Genomic DNA, 15,505 nt, shown 5'->3' with positions numbered 1-15,505 from the left:
CTGACATGTTTGGCAGAGCTCGTGCCAGGCAAAATCCCAAATGCCTTCTACTGCAGGCAGTGCTCGCATGTGGCTCAGTCGGAGAGTCCAGCCCCCCTCAGCAGGCACCAACCAATCCCGGCCGGAAAAGCAGGCGAGCCTTCCCCAGCCCTGCCTGTTATAAGGCCAGTCATGTGACAGCACTGTAGTAATGCTGCTGCACGCGGTGGAGCTATGAGCAGCCTCGCGCGGCTTTGCAATGAGAAGCTTGTCTCAAGGGCAAAGCCACGTCACTTTACACGCTGAGACAAATTTGGACGAGAGGACAGGACCCCTTCTTCAGCTTCGGAGCCAAAACAACAGACACGGTGGGTCTGAGTACATGTGGTTATTATTATTTATTTTTTTTCTCTTCAGCTGTGAAGTTAATCTGTGCAGAACAGGCTGCAGTCATATGCTCGGTGTGATTGCACACCTACAGTCTTGCAGAATTGCATGCACACCTGCAGAATTGCATGAAGTCCTGCATGTATATGCATACAAATGTGGCAACGGGGATTTTACTATGTGCAAAGAGCTGCATGATCGCACTCACAGACACATGTTGACACTGCTTTAGAAGTTTGCTCTCGGTCATGGCGAGAAGAAAGCAGCAGAGGGCGCTCGTCTCAACTCCCTCATTCCCCTTCAGGACCAGTGTTCCAAAATCTCTTCTCTTGCTCTTGAAATGCTCCCCTGATTGCTGTATCCAACTTTCAAACTTCTCCATGTGAGCTAATGAAGGTGTTGAGATTGAGATGATGAGTGAAATGTAGGTGCGAGAGCCAGGCAGCCTAGAAGGCACCTCAAAAAAAACAAAAAAAAAACACCTTGGTTATACTGGTCAAGCTGCTTGATCATACTAGTCAAGAACTTTGGTCATGCTGGTCTTACTGGTCTACTAGCTTGGTCAAGCACCTTGCTTGTGCTGATTGGCCAGTTTGGCCATGCTGGTCATGCTAGTCAAGAAGCTTGGACTAGCTGGTCAACCACCTTGGTTATGCTGATCAAGCACCTTGGGTATGTTGCTCAAACTGTTTGGTCACGCTGGTCATGCTGGTCAAGCACCTTGGTCATGCTGCTTGACCAGTTGGTTAACCAGCTTGGTCATACTAGTCAAGCACCTTGGTCATGAAGGTCAACCAGATTGGTCATACTGGCCATACTGGTCAAGCACCTCAGTCATGCTGGTCATACTGGTCAACCAACTTGGTTATACTGGTCAAGCTGCTTGACCAGTTGGTCAACCAGTAGCGAACAGAGTGCGTGGCCCCCTGCAATCAAATCCTCACAGCAATGTTCCAACATCCAGTACACAGCCTTCCTAGAAGAGCACCTAGAAGGCACCTTAAAATGTGCAGGGCAGATGGCCTCAACAGCATGACTGGGTCTCAGAGGCCTTCAGTAGCCAAGTTAAATGTAGCTAGTTAATCTCAGAGAAATATGAACCACATTTGCAATAATTGTGATTAAAAAGGTCTTTTTTAGTCGGTTTGATTGAGAAAATGCACGATTTGCATTTGCAGTGTTGGGGTCTCGCTTCGATAGAGCAGCATTTAGATTTTTTTAATACCATAAAACAAGAAATGGCTAAAACTGTGACATAATAAGTGGCATAATTGAGCATTTAATATGATAAGAGTATGATATTTGACATAAAAGTTTAGTCTCATTGTGTTTATAGTGACTCTATCTGACATTCGCCTCAAACTAGCATGTTATTCACAATTCAGCAATATGCTGCAATACAGTTCAGTACCAAATTGACATTGTTTTAAAACATCACTAGTATAAGAAACATCTACCTGTGTGTTAGACTATGGTTTAAAGTTCTTCGCAGGCTGTGAAGCGTTCTGAAACATTGCTAAGATATGTAGCAAAGGGGTAAAAAGAAACCAAGAAAAATGGCCTACTAAAATCGCCTTGATTTGAGCTGCATTGGACATTGGAACTGGGATGTGAGAATTTCTAAGTTTCTGAGGAAATTTCAACCGAAACGCCCCCACAAGTCAGTTTCCTTCTTGGACAGTCGAGAGGGCCTCACCAACCCCGAGTTTAAAATCCAAGATGGCTGCTCTGCACATCAACAGTAGTAAAAGCAGTAGTGTTATACAGTCTATTTAATGGGGCTTGATAACCCCTTAAAAAGCCTAGGACCGCAAAGGCTGAAAGTGTTACTACAAACTTCTATTACCAGAGAATAGCCCCACCAGTTTGTTCAGAGTCCCTGTGGTTACTTTAGTGAATATTAGGCCTTAGTGTGTAATAAGCCTTGGAGTGTTCCAAGCGTTCCAGCGGGTTTCCAAAAAATGCTGCGTCAGGCTTAGTTATGAACTGGTTATTGATAACAATGCTAACCTGGGACAGTGCTAACATCGATGAGCTGGGACTTTTTTGGTTAGATTCTCTATAAAACACTGGTAAACTCTGACGTCTTTAGCGAACTGTTTTTGGCAATGTTTTGTAATAGTGTCCGATCATCTGACTGGAATGCTGACTGGGACTTGGGTGTGACATCATTCCCAGAAGACCTAACAGTAAACTTCCATGTGTGACAGCAGTCAAATACATTAAATACATTATAGGAGTAGGCTAGGACACATCTCTCATCTCTTGTTACTGTTTCCAGAACAGAAAACAGGTTCCCCTGACTGACTTTTCATGTAGCAGATGTTGTGGTTGATAAGCAAGAAAAATGTGCTTTATATGAAGGATTACATAATGATAAGCATCCAATTTCAATATAAAAGCCGTCAGATACTGGTTTCTTTGATTAAGTAGTGCTCCCACAAAATATCGTCATTTTATGACCTGTTTTGGCAGTTGTCCTAGTTTCCAATTTCGCATCTGCTTTCTATCATGCCTAGCACTCAGGGACTATTTGTGTATACACACTGCTATCTTTGGTTATCCTAGTAAACTATACCCCACGCATATGCTTGCAACAGTGCAATAACAGATTTTATCACCTATTCTGGCTGCCATATGGGCAGTTTTACAATGAACTGCTCACTGTGTGTAAGTCGAACCTGTTCCATGTATTATCTAGAATGAAAAAATAAATACTCCAGGTTCTAATATCATTCTCTTTTCCCCCCCATAAAGAATTGAGGAGCTGATTCATTCATAACAGGCAGTCAAGTGAGGGACGGCGCTTTTCCAGACAGGCGGTGACCAGGAATGGTGGATCGCTCACTAGTGAATGAAGACTCTTTCCTTGCTTATAGTCACTCTGTGACAGCCCACCACCACCACCGGACGGATATGGTGACGGACGAGGGGGTTTACCAGGTTCTGCCATCTCCTTTCTCAGAGGATGAACTGAGCGACTCGTCCAGTTCCCGTTCTTGCTCCAGTCCTGAGTCCCAGGTGTTTGGCTCCAGCTGTAGCAGCTCCAGCTCCAGTGGTGAGAGCCAAGATGGCCTCCTGGACTACCTGCTCTCTCAGGCTACCCTAAGCCAAACATCTGCCCCCACAGCCAAAACGTCTGCCATGGTCCCTCCAGTTCTGCCCATGGGCCTGGCATGGGAATCTCGTAAGGAACGTGCCACCAAAGAGGAATGCTTTGAGTTCCCCATATTTCCTGGAGATCTGGAGGACCATGCGGGGCTGCTGTTTCAGCCCACGCTGGAGGAGATCGAGGAGTTTCTGGAGGAGAACATGGAAGTCGTAGCCTTGAAGGAAAAGGCAAGTGATGGGACATCGACTAGTGACCAAGCAGCTTCGCCGGAAATGCAGGTGCAAAGCTTAGACCAAACGGTGCCTGTTTTCAGCGTAACAGCCAACCTTCAGCCTAAAAGTGCCCAGTCCTCACCGGCACCCCCCACGAACGCTGAAAATGGGGTGAAAAAAGAGGAATCCTCTGAGAAAGCATTGGTAGTGGAGAATTCAGGGGTGCCTGTCATCCTGCAGATCCAGCCCCTTCAGATCAAGCAAGAGCCAGGTCCAAACGCAGCGCCCACAACTCCGCCATCTGCCTCGGACATCAAAATCGCCCAGCTGCTCGTCAACATCCAAGGCCAGACATACGCTCTGGTCCCTCAGGTCATGCCAACCGCTAGCCTTAGCAGCACATCCACAAAGTTTGTCCGCATAGCCCCCGTCCCCATTGCGGCCAAACCTGCAGATCTTGTGGAGAGCAGGTCAGCTGGAGGCCAGGGCGCGGAACTTCTAGTCGGGGGTTCGAAATTCCAGAAGAGCTCAGTGGCTGATCTCATCAAAATGCACAAGTGCACTTTTCCAGGCTGTGCCAAGATGTACACCAAGAGCAGCCATTTGAAGGCCCATCTGAGGAGACACACAGGCGAGAAGCCCTTCGCCTGCACCTGGCCAGGCTGTGTATGGAGGTAAGTTTTGGGGGACAGATGACACAACCTGTCATACCGGTTGTGTCTGTTATTGCACCTGCACAGCTGACACTGTAATATCAGGATACAAGAAGATCATAATCATTGCCTAAAAGTCTAAAAGTCACCTAGAATGTTTATCAGGTTTCTTCAGTTTTGGGCTTGGCTGGTCTGGTGTCCAGCAGTATTGCAGAACAGGCCTCCAGAACTGGAATTGAAGAATCCTACACTTTTCAAAATAAAGGTGCTTCAAATGATTGCTCTTAAGTAATGAAGCACCATTTACACCTGGAAAACATCCAATCAGTACCACATTTGACTGACAGTAGATGAGAAATTTTATCATGTTTGGAGTTCAAGTGATGTGCACGGTCCTGTTTTGGTAGGGGTTGGAGGGCAGAGACTATTTAAAAGTGCAGACCCTTACAACAAAAATCGTCATTATGTCATTACATATTTAACAGTGTAATTACACATAGATGCATGATCCTGCTATTTGAATCCAACGTACAGCAAAATGGCCAAAACAGCTCTAAATTACAAGACATAATTACTCTGTGCGGGCATGCTGATGCATGCTTTGTAAGCCTGGGTTCATGGTGTTTGAAAGTGTCTAGGTTACTACCACCCTCATTTTTGGCTTGAACTGATTAGCTTATTATTAGCACAGCACAGTAAGTTGTTGTTAATCATTACTGCAATGTCAGCCCTTGGACACCCAGAAGACTCCAGTAATAGAATGGGATGGGCCGGGCATTGGGGATGAGGTGGGGTGGTGAACATCCAACATTCTGACCTCACTGATGGTCTTGTCTCTGAATGCAATCGGATTTTCACAGCAGTGCTTCTCCAAAATCAAGTAGAAATGCTTCCCTGGATGGTAGAGATAGCTATTACTCCAACAAAATATCCTTTTGAGCGTTTCTATTGGTCGATTCATCAAGAAATTTTGACACAGTGTAAAGAACAACTGACAGATTCACATTCAAAAAGGTTTATAGAAATCTTATAAAGATCATAAATCTTATTAGATTGCTGTAGATAGTAATACACACTATTTGTAGAGCCGTATATTGTTCATATTATGCAGCCTTAGTGAAACACAATGCTGTTCTATGGACCTAGGTTAACTGTCAAGGTTGGAGTGCTTGGTTAGGGGCTCCTGAGCTGATAAGTGACTGACCATTGCGAAAGCAGTGAGGCAGATCACTGTCTCTGTTGACCATTCATGAATGAACTTCAAACAGGGGTCAGCAGGGTGCATTAAAGGCCCAATATGTATTTAAATAGCAAATGTCTGAGTCACAAAGTCACAATGTGAATTTTAGATGAGGGTCATTGGTTTATGCTAACGCTGCAAGTGTGCAACAGCAGTAGAAAAAAATAATGCTGACATTTTGACTTATGACTGAGGGCAAATTCAGGATCCTCTGTTAAGGCCTAAGGGATGAGCAGTCCTGTAAATTGAGCATAATCTGTAATAGACAGTATATGTATATGTGGTTTGCCCTTTGAATTAGGTCTCGTTTTGTGTTATCTGTGCTGTTTGGAGATTAGATAAAGCCTTTGACGAGATGTCAGACTTTGGTCGTTGTCGCCACTGTTGTTTGCTCTCAGTTTATGTAGAGCCTTACGCAGCTATAGCAGGGTTTGACTAGCAAATTCTCAAACTCTCCCCTAATGAAGTCTGCTGGTATAACAGTGTCTGTCTGTCAGCATGTTATAAAGGCATGGCAGTATGAGCTGGATTGGGCTTTTCAGACACAGAGATTTGTTTGGTGCTAATCTTAAAGTTAATGACCTCATTTACAAATGAATGGTCTGATCTAAGCACACTGATTATAAGACCAGTCACACCAGTCACAAAACTGCGTCAAAAACTAAATAGCTACTTACTTCGTCCCAAACGTCTATACTCAGGACTTAACGTCACTTCAAATGCTTGAGAGCCATAGTTCTCTGACACATGTCCCAAATTCGAGCTATGCTCAGGTTCTAAGTCCCTCACTGAGTCAACAGGGTCGTCAATGATCCACCCCAGCTTGTCTGGTCTCAAGTCAAGCAATACTCTCTTTTTGGTTCTTCATGCCAACGCATGTAGCCTCTGTTACACAGTTATTATTCAAGAACAAACAATAGCCCAGCATTGCCCCAGGGAAGGCCTCTAGTCTAATGTGATAAGATTGGCACGGTGCTTATCGCTGCCGTGGCTGGGCCTTGCTACTGAACAGCAGTTTAGTGTTCTCTGCCAGGGCTTGGTCTTCAGTAGGATGTCGGTCTGTCTGACCGAGGCCTCCTGGGTACTAGAAATTTCTAATCCAAGCCCAACTTTAGGCTATCAAAATTCGGTCTGAAACAACATTATGTCTGATATGATTGTAATCATACAAAAGTCTGGTCCAGTTTGCCTGTGGGCCCACAGAATTATGTCCGAACTGAACTGTAGTTTGATAAAGATCTGATTGTAGCCCAATAAAAAATCTGTCTGAATCAGAATGAATCCCAATGAAATTCTGCCCCAGTCTGACTGTAGTTTGACTAAATTCACCCTGAATCAGACTGTATTCTCACAGAATTCTGGCCCTATCTGACTGTAGCCAAAAATAGTTCTGTCCCAGTCTGATTGTAGCCAAACAAATGTCTGTTTGAATCCAACTTTATCCTCACAAAATTGTGGCCCAGTCTGACTGGAGCCCAACAAAACATTCTAATTGTACAGTCTAATTGTAAAAATTTGACAAAATTCTGTTCTAGCCTCACTGTGCCTCAACAGACTTTAGTCCCAATCCGACTGTAGGCTGACAAAAATCTTCCTGAATCAGACTGTATTCTCACTGAATTCTTCCCCAATCTGACTGAAGCCAGACATAGTTCTGTTCTAGTCTGATTGTAGCCCAACAAAGTTCTGTCTTAATATGACTGCAGCTCAACGAAACTCTGTCCCAGTCAGACCCAGTATAGACCAATAACATTTCTGTCCCACCCAGACTGTAGCACAAAACTCTTCCCGAATCAGACTGTATTACAACAAAATTATGTCTCAGTCCGACTGTATTCTCACAAAATTGTGTGCCAGTCTGGTTTTAGCCCAATCAAATTCTGTCTGAATCCAACTGTATTCTCACAAAATAGTGTCCCAGTGCTGATATGAGCCCAGCAACATTCTGTCTGAATCCAACTCTATCCCCAACAACTGGCCCAATTCTACTGTATTGTAACAACAATCAGCCTTAATCCGACTGTAGCACAACAAAACTCTCAGTCTGGTTGTAAGAAATTAAACCAAATTTTCACTATGCCTCAACAGAATTTAGTCCCAATCCGACTGTAGGCTGACAAAAATCTTCCTGAATCAGACTGTATTCTCACTGAATTCTGGGCCAATCTGACTGTAATTCAACACAGTTGTGCTTGACACCAACCCACCAACAACTGCAGACTAAACTGGAGAATAAAACTCAACAATCTTTACCAGTAAAGTGATAATACTCATCACCACGGTTCCACAATATATTCACCAATCAGTGCATTTGAACATGCAGCAGTTTCTAATCTAGAAAAGCGTAATCTGATCTTCTCATGTTGGCCCCATTGACCTCAGCGCCAACACAAGTGACTCCACCATACCAGATTAACCACTGTTTACAGTAAGAAGAATAGGGGGGAAGAATAAAGCAGAGGCCCGCTTCGCCAAGGGGGAAACTAATGCAGGCCAAAGTCTGTTAAAGCGCGCAAGAAATATCTGAGAAATGATGTTTGAACTCGACCAAATTGGTCCAAGACTTCAGGATTCACATACTTGCTCTTTTAGGAGCTGGAGGCACAGAGAGAAGAGAGAGACAATGCCTCGCTCTCCGGCTGCTCTGCAGTTTTCCGCAAGCATTTTCAGCATTCCTTTGGTATTCCTCAAAGCAAAGAATCCTTTAATTAAGATACTCGCCACCGACGCTGCTGCGACCCTTTCAAGCACTGAATGCTGACAGGTCCATCGCCAGTGTATCAGCCTGTATCAGAAATGCCGAAGTTATGAAGTGACATAGTCGTACATGTTTGTACATGTGGTTTCGCCTGCTATACTCCTCACTCGAGCAGTATTCCCTCAAACCTGCAGAACAAGTCGTTTGCAGGTCTGCTGATTGCACTGGCAGTAGCACACACCAGCATAGAAGCATGTCACGTTCAGATGGAAAATATTCCATCACACACGCAGTTGACAATACAAACACCTTAGTGTGTGTTGTATTAACATAATGAACTGGGTCTCCGCTGTCCTTTGCGGTTAGGCCTGGAAGCCGAAAGCTTGCCGGATATGAAGAGGATATTAAGTGCAGTGGAAATGCAGCTGATAATGCAGTGTTAAAGCCACAAGTCATGTAAGATACTCTGTGCACAGTACTGTGTGAGTGCTTGGATTACAGCTGGTGTTAAAGAGCTTGCTGGAACTGCACTAGACAGTGTGCGAGACAGGGGGTCTACCTGCATACACACATTAATCCATGCGTGACACACTCCTACCACACCGTAACGGGCAGGGGGTAGTTCTCCCTTTTTTTGTCATTATCATGAAGGTGAGACACTTTTAATTTTTTTTTTTATTTGAAGAATTAAGCACCATAATTATGGTGGTAAGCTGGGGTCAGAGCGCAGGGTCAGCCGTAAAGGCCCAACAGTGACAGGGTGGCAGAAATGGGCTTTGAACCCACAAACCTGTGACCTTTAAATATCCCTTTAAATAATCACTACAATAGACAAACTTTGAGCTAATTGAAAAAAAATAATTTTTATTAAGTTATTTTAATATTTTTAAGGAACAGAGATGGTTAAGGGACTTGCTCAAGGGCCTGAGTGGCAGCTTAGCAGGCCTGGGTATCAAACCCACAACCCTGTGGTTAATAACCCAGCACTTTTACCACTGTTTTGAATAACTGATTTCACAATGAATCCTTGTCATTTGATTACTGACATTTTTATTTTGTATGTTAAAAAAGATATGTATAATTATTCTTTTAAAAGTACATTTACATATGCAAATGATATGTTATCAAATTACATATGCATACATTTGCATATTGCTGCAGGATTTTAGATTTTATTTATTTCACTGGAACAAAATATTCTAAAACATATCCAGTCATTTTTTTAGCATAACATTTAACAGAAATTCTCCAATATTCCAATATATCAAGACATCTTTCTCCAATATCCTTATCAATAGGGTTGGGAGTGAGCAGGTTTTAAGAAACTCAGATAACCCTATCCCAAGGTTCTGAATATAGAGAAAAGCTGCTTTGGGGAAAAGTGAAGTACTTAGATATCCTAGTTAGGTCAGTGTGCTCAGTGAGGTCTAAGCCTTTATTAAAGTTGGAAGTGGGAGATAAAGTTAGACATGTATGAATGTAAATCAAATTTTAAAAAAGACTAAAATATACATATTGTCACGTATGTCATGTAAAAACCTTGTATTTTAATTTTTGCTGGTTTCCATTTTTTGACAGAATGTAAATCTGGCTGGTGTCCTTTAGATTATGTCACAATTTCATTAAGAATGGACCAACAGAAATGCTCCAAAATGACCGAATAAAATATTTAGATTTTGACTTCCATTGGAAAAGTTAAGTAGGTGTTTCCGCCTCCTGTAAAGTTGCAGTTGGGTGTCTGTTGACATTTTCTGCCAAGCATTTTTTAAATGCAGTTCATGAAAAACTGATTGACCTACTCATAGTATCATACCTTAACTTATCATTTTGGAGATATGATGTTTTGTCACAACAGTGGGAACATAAATATGATGTTTTCAACATGCTTCATTATTGGTTTGTTACTGCACGCCTGTTGCCACCACCTGGAAGCCAGACTCAGATTCACACATTTCACTTTGTCCCCTGCAGACAGTCTCTTTAACACGCAGGAGTGTCCCTGTACGCCGCCAGCAACAGCACTGTTCTTGTCTTAGCTTGTTGGGAAAGCCATAGAGAGAGTGAAAAGGTGGAGAGAGGGAGGACAGCAGCTTTTATAACCCTACAAAACTCCTTTACACATGTTTCCAATATGTCTGAGGGAGATAATACTGTGCCTGAAAGCTAAAGTGAACCTGGGACAGAGGCTGAGAAAGTTGGCCATGACATGACACTCTGGGTTCCAACCCAAGCTCACACACAACCCTCCAGCTATAGTGTGGCGTCTTTAAGAATTGCATAAACTTGCCAATCATTCGCACACCAGATGAGCTGATCTAGAACATCAGGGCCCATGAGGAGAACCGCTATTTACCACTGTGGACATAAGGCAGGATGGAATTCTACACATTTACGGATTCAGGCATGACAGTTATTGTACCATTATCTGCCTAATATTGGGTACCCCCCCCCCCCCCCCACCCCCCACCTTGTGCCACTAAAACAACTCTGCCTCATTGAGGCATGGACTCCACAAGAAATCTGAAGGTGTCCTGTGGTACCTGGCACCAAGACGTTAGTCCTGTAAGTTGTAAGGGGGGGCCTCCATGTGTATCAGTGAGCCTAAGGTGCCCATGACCCTGTCGCCAGTTCACTGGTTGTCTTTCCTTGGACACTTTTGGTAGAAGGTGGCTGAGATTCTTATGCTTACCCGTTTTTGTCCTGCTTCCACCTTCAATAATTGATTGATCACTTGCTGCCCGGTGTGTCGAACCCGACCCTTGACAGTCAGTCATGGGGTTATCCAAGGAGTAAAATTCATAGACCTAAATGGAAATGTCCATTTACTAGTGACTACACCAGATCAATATTAACAGGAGCATTATAATATAGTACATAGTATATGATACACTATATTTTCAAATGATTACAGACACCCCTTGTCAATAGAATAGGACTCTCTGGAGCAGAGAAGCATGAACCTATTGGCATCATGTTGTCTAATGCCAGGCGTGGGCTAGAGGGGGTATAAAGCCCCCCAGCATTGAGCTGTGGAGCAGTGGAATAACTGTGCTCTCTGGAATGATGGATGGTTGGTGCTCCATCTAGTACTTTTGGGATGAGTTGGTGAGTTGAGGATAATGAGATGGGGTGGTGACCATCCAACATCCTGACCTCACTAATGCTCTTGTCACTGTATGCAATCATTTCCTCACAGCAATGTTCCTTCAAAATCTAGGAGAAAGTCTTCTTCTCTGGACAATAGAAACAGTCACTCCAACAGAAGCAGGATCAGCTCTTTTTAATACCCTTGATTTTGGAAGAAACAATGAATGAGCAGCTGTCCCAATACTTTTGTCCATATGATATATAGCTACTGTGAAATTATTTGTTGTATTTAATTTGCAATTTTTGATCATTTTTTTTATTTAAAAGCAAGTAAACTAGGCAGCTCTTCTCAGACAGTACTGACCATGTTTTAAAGGTCCATGCACCAGTGATCTGGGTCAGCTACTGAAGCTTTTAAGGCCAGGCTGAGGCTTCTGGCCTCTAGTGCTTCCTGGTAAAGAGAGAGTGAATGCCTGACAAGTTCAAATGACACTGCATATGCTCAATGTCAGGGATCGGTCAGCCAATGCCACTTTGAGCAGATGACAGATACCGGAGCTGCAGTAACAGCCAGATAGCGTTCCTCAGGCCTCAGCTGTGTCTGATTTCTGATCTTTCTACCTTTCACTGTTTTTTAAAGGCCCTTTACATGGTGTTTATCTCCGTTTTACACCACTGCAACATGAACGCTGGCTTTTACCCTGTCTGAACATTTCACAATGAACGAACCAATACAAACGGTCCAAATGTAGTTGGGTCTCGTGCTTGGGCTGGTTTGCTACATTGTTCAGATTCCTACAACTCTTTGGATTAAGCCTAGACGTAAACCTAAAACTCTTTGAGTGATGCCACTTTTGGTTCTATGAAGAACCTTGTTTGTTATAGAGATATATAAGTGAAGCAATCCTTTAAAATGATAAAGGCCTTTTATGAGGTTCCACTCATAAATATCTCTATGACAAACATGGTTTCTTTAGGAACCAAAAGTGCTTCTTTTCTGGCATTGCTGGGAGAACCTTCAAATTGATAAAGAACCTTCTGTGGCATTGGTCAAAGAACCTTTTGTTTGATGATGAACCTTGACGTCAAATGAAAGGCTCTTTAGGCCTGTAGGAGGTTCTTCACACTCGCATATCACCATTACAAACCTGGTTCTTTATGCAACCCAAGTGGTTCTTTTCTAGCATCGCTGGGAGAACCTTCACATTAATAAAGAACCTTCAGTGGCATTGGTCAAAGAACCTTTCGGTTGATAAATAACCTTTACATGAAGTGAAAGGTTCTTTAGGTCTGTTTCAAAAGGTTCCTCACACTTACATATCTCTATCACAAACATGGTTCTTTATAGAACCAAGAGTGGTTCTTCACTGGCAGCAACCTTCCCTTTCTGGCATCGCTTAAAGATCCTTGCAAGTGATGAAGAACGTTTACATTAAGAAGAGGTTCTTTATGCTCACATATCTCTGTTACAAGCACCGTTCTTTATGGAACCAAAAGCGATTCTTCTGTGGCGTACCTCAAAGAACCTTTAAGTTGAAAAATAACTTTTTATGGCATCGCTCAAAGATCCTTGCAATCGATAAAGAGCCTTTTAAGTCTTTAAAAGGTTCTTCAGACTCCCATATTTCTGATACAAACATGGTTCTTTAACCATTTGAAGCACCTTCAGTTTTTAAGAGTGTAGTTCTGGATCAATCCTAGTCCTGGACTAAAGAGCTGTACTAGTGGTTCTTTAACCAAGCTATTAGCAAAAAGCTTAGTCTAGGTTTAGGTTTTTAAGTTTAGGCTTAATCTCAGGCTAGGAAACGGATCTTTTGGAAGTTTTATATTGCTAGTGATTGAAATGCTAATTAAACATTAATGTTAATTAAGTCATATGAATATTGTTATAGCTTAGATCATATTTCCTGCTCAGGCTGCAGTATATTGAAATGGGTCTGTTAAAGTGTTCACACTGATTGGTGCGAAATGACTGCAGTAAAAACGGATCTGAGAGCTTAGTAATAAAACCGAATTGGGATGGTACATGCTGAGTGACTGATGTGTGTGTGTGTGTGTGTGTGTGTGTGTGTGTGTGTGTGTGTGTGTGTGTGTGTGTGTGTGTGTGTGTCATCCTGGCAGGTTCTCGCGGTCGGATGAGCTGTCGCGCCACAGACGCTCTCACTCTGGAGTGAAGCCATACCAGTGTCCTGTCTGTGAGAAGAAATTCGCCCGCAGCGATCACCTGTCCAAACACATCAAAGTCCATCGCTTTCCACGAAACAGCAGGACGACACGCTCTTCATACTGACCCCACATAACCCCCCCAACACCAGGGGCTAGGGGAGCGGGCTGGAGCACGAAAGAGAGAGAGCGATATAGAGAGAAAGAGACCGAGAGAGAGAGAAGGAATCTGTAAGGAAGGAAACACCATGAAGCTACAGAGAGCCTCGTTGGTCGAGATGCTGGGAAGAACAATGTGAGCAGGAGGAGAGAGGCGCTGAGTTGTGGTACTGTGCTAATTTATTGTGGAAGGGAGAGAGGAACTGACGAGGAACGTGAGCAGAACTGTTACTTGACACAACATCTTCACCGATGTCCTAAGCTTCATGTAGATTGTATTTTTGTAGGGGGTTTGTGATAGTTTTCTATGGACCTTTTATGAACAAATGCCATGATTATGTTGTTTTATGCAAAGTATTTTTTCTACTTCGAGGTATAAATTGTTGGTTGATGTCTCTGCCTAGCTCTAAAAGCATCAACATTCCTTATCTATTACCATTATCACCATGCCTCCTCCTGTTTTGCCAAGGTGTAGTTCTGCAAAACCAAAAAAACCCAAAACACACACAAAAATACACCTGGGTTCATTTGAACTACTGATTATATAGTCAGGACTGTGCCGATATATAAGCTATTAGCAGATAATAAACAAAAAAAAATGTGGAGCTACTTCACCCACCTTTGGTTGCTCGTGGAACTGTGATGAGCTTCAGTGCAGCAGCCACCGTTGTCCAACGGCTAAGATGTGAACCAGCTGGCCTTCTGATCAGTATTGCAGACGTTTATTTTCAACAATATTTGGAAAACTGGTGTTTGTTTGATCAGAATCATCTGTTTTCTAGGTTTTATTTTCCGTCCTTGATCTGAGTTTTGGATTCTCTGAAAGCGAAGCTATTGGACTATCAAGAACTGTGAAAAATATCTGTTGAGCCTTTATTTCAGGTCTGTTGTTTAGGGGGCCAAGCTATTCTTTAAGGCACTTAAGGTTGTTAAAATGTTGGAACTGTTTGTGGTGTTCGGAAAAGAAAACAAGGGGAAAATGATCTGTGTCGGTCAGTGTGTCGGTCAGTACGATCATTAGATCCTTATCCTTTCTGTACGGAAGGTCTATGCATTGTCATTGAGTTGTCATTGAGCTGTCGTTGCACAGTATAACCATCCGAGCAGCCTTGCACTTGGAAGTATTCGCCGTCCGTGGGACAACAACACCAATCCACGCTACCCTGACTGGAGCGCTTCATCTCTGACCTCAGATTCGTCTCTGATCCCGGACTGTTGTTCTTGCTGTTGTGCCAATAACGCGTCACGGATATCTAAGGTGCTAATCTGCTCAACCTCACCCGCAACCTGCTCCATATCACCGTGAGGAGCGGTTCTTCTGGACATGGCCTGGTCAGAGCTCTTCACCCGCTGGGGTGAAATGTGGGCTGGGACACACCTGGAGAGTTCAAGCAGGACATTCTCAATGGGAACTCCACTCATGGTCACAGCTGGACTATCGATATGATATGCTGACCATATCTGCGGACGAGGAATGTGCGAAGCAGCCAGCGAATGCCGCCTTGACACGAGAGCTCCTTGTTTTGAGCAAATCGATGTTTTACACAGCGTTACTTGTACAGCTTGATGAAGTGGGGTGGAGAGAATTTCACAGCTGCCTTTGAAAATGCAGCCTGTGTGCCAAAATAAACCCTGATATAGAGACATACACACATCAGAAGTGGAGTTTAATTAAAAGATTGACAGACTGTCAGTATGTGGGTTGCACAGATATCCGGGGGTACTAATGGTAGTCAGTAGTCACATATGACAGGTTATGTATTTTCTCAGTTAAAATACACCATATATATAAAAGTTTGTGGACACCCCTTCTAA

General features: G+C 43.3%; 1 protein-coding gene across 1 annotated transcript; it reads left to right on the top strand.

Moving 5' to 3' along the window:
* The first annotated feature begins 210 nt into the window (after positions 1-210).
* On the top strand, positions 211-15,344 carry klf15 (Kruppel like factor 15). Its single transcript, XM_072697185.1, has 3 exons — positions 211-347; positions 3,124-4,364; positions 13,490-15,344. Exons 2-3 carry the CDS (start codon positions 3,199-3,201, stop codon positions 13,656-13,658), a joined length of 1,335 nt encoding a protein of 444 aa, XP_072553286.1. The 5' UTR covers positions 211-347; positions 3,124-3,198; the 3' UTR covers positions 13,659-15,344.
* The last annotated feature ends 161 nt before the right edge of the window (positions 15,345-15,505 follow it).

Source organism: Salminus brasiliensis, chromosome 14 (genome assembly GCF_030463535.1).
Source record: "Salminus brasiliensis chromosome 14, fSalBra1.hap2, whole genome shotgun sequence".
Taxonomy (NCBI): Eukaryota; Metazoa; Chordata; class Actinopteri; order Characiformes; family Bryconidae; genus Salminus; species Salminus brasiliensis.
This window is presented reverse-complemented; position numbering and strand designations above follow the sequence as displayed.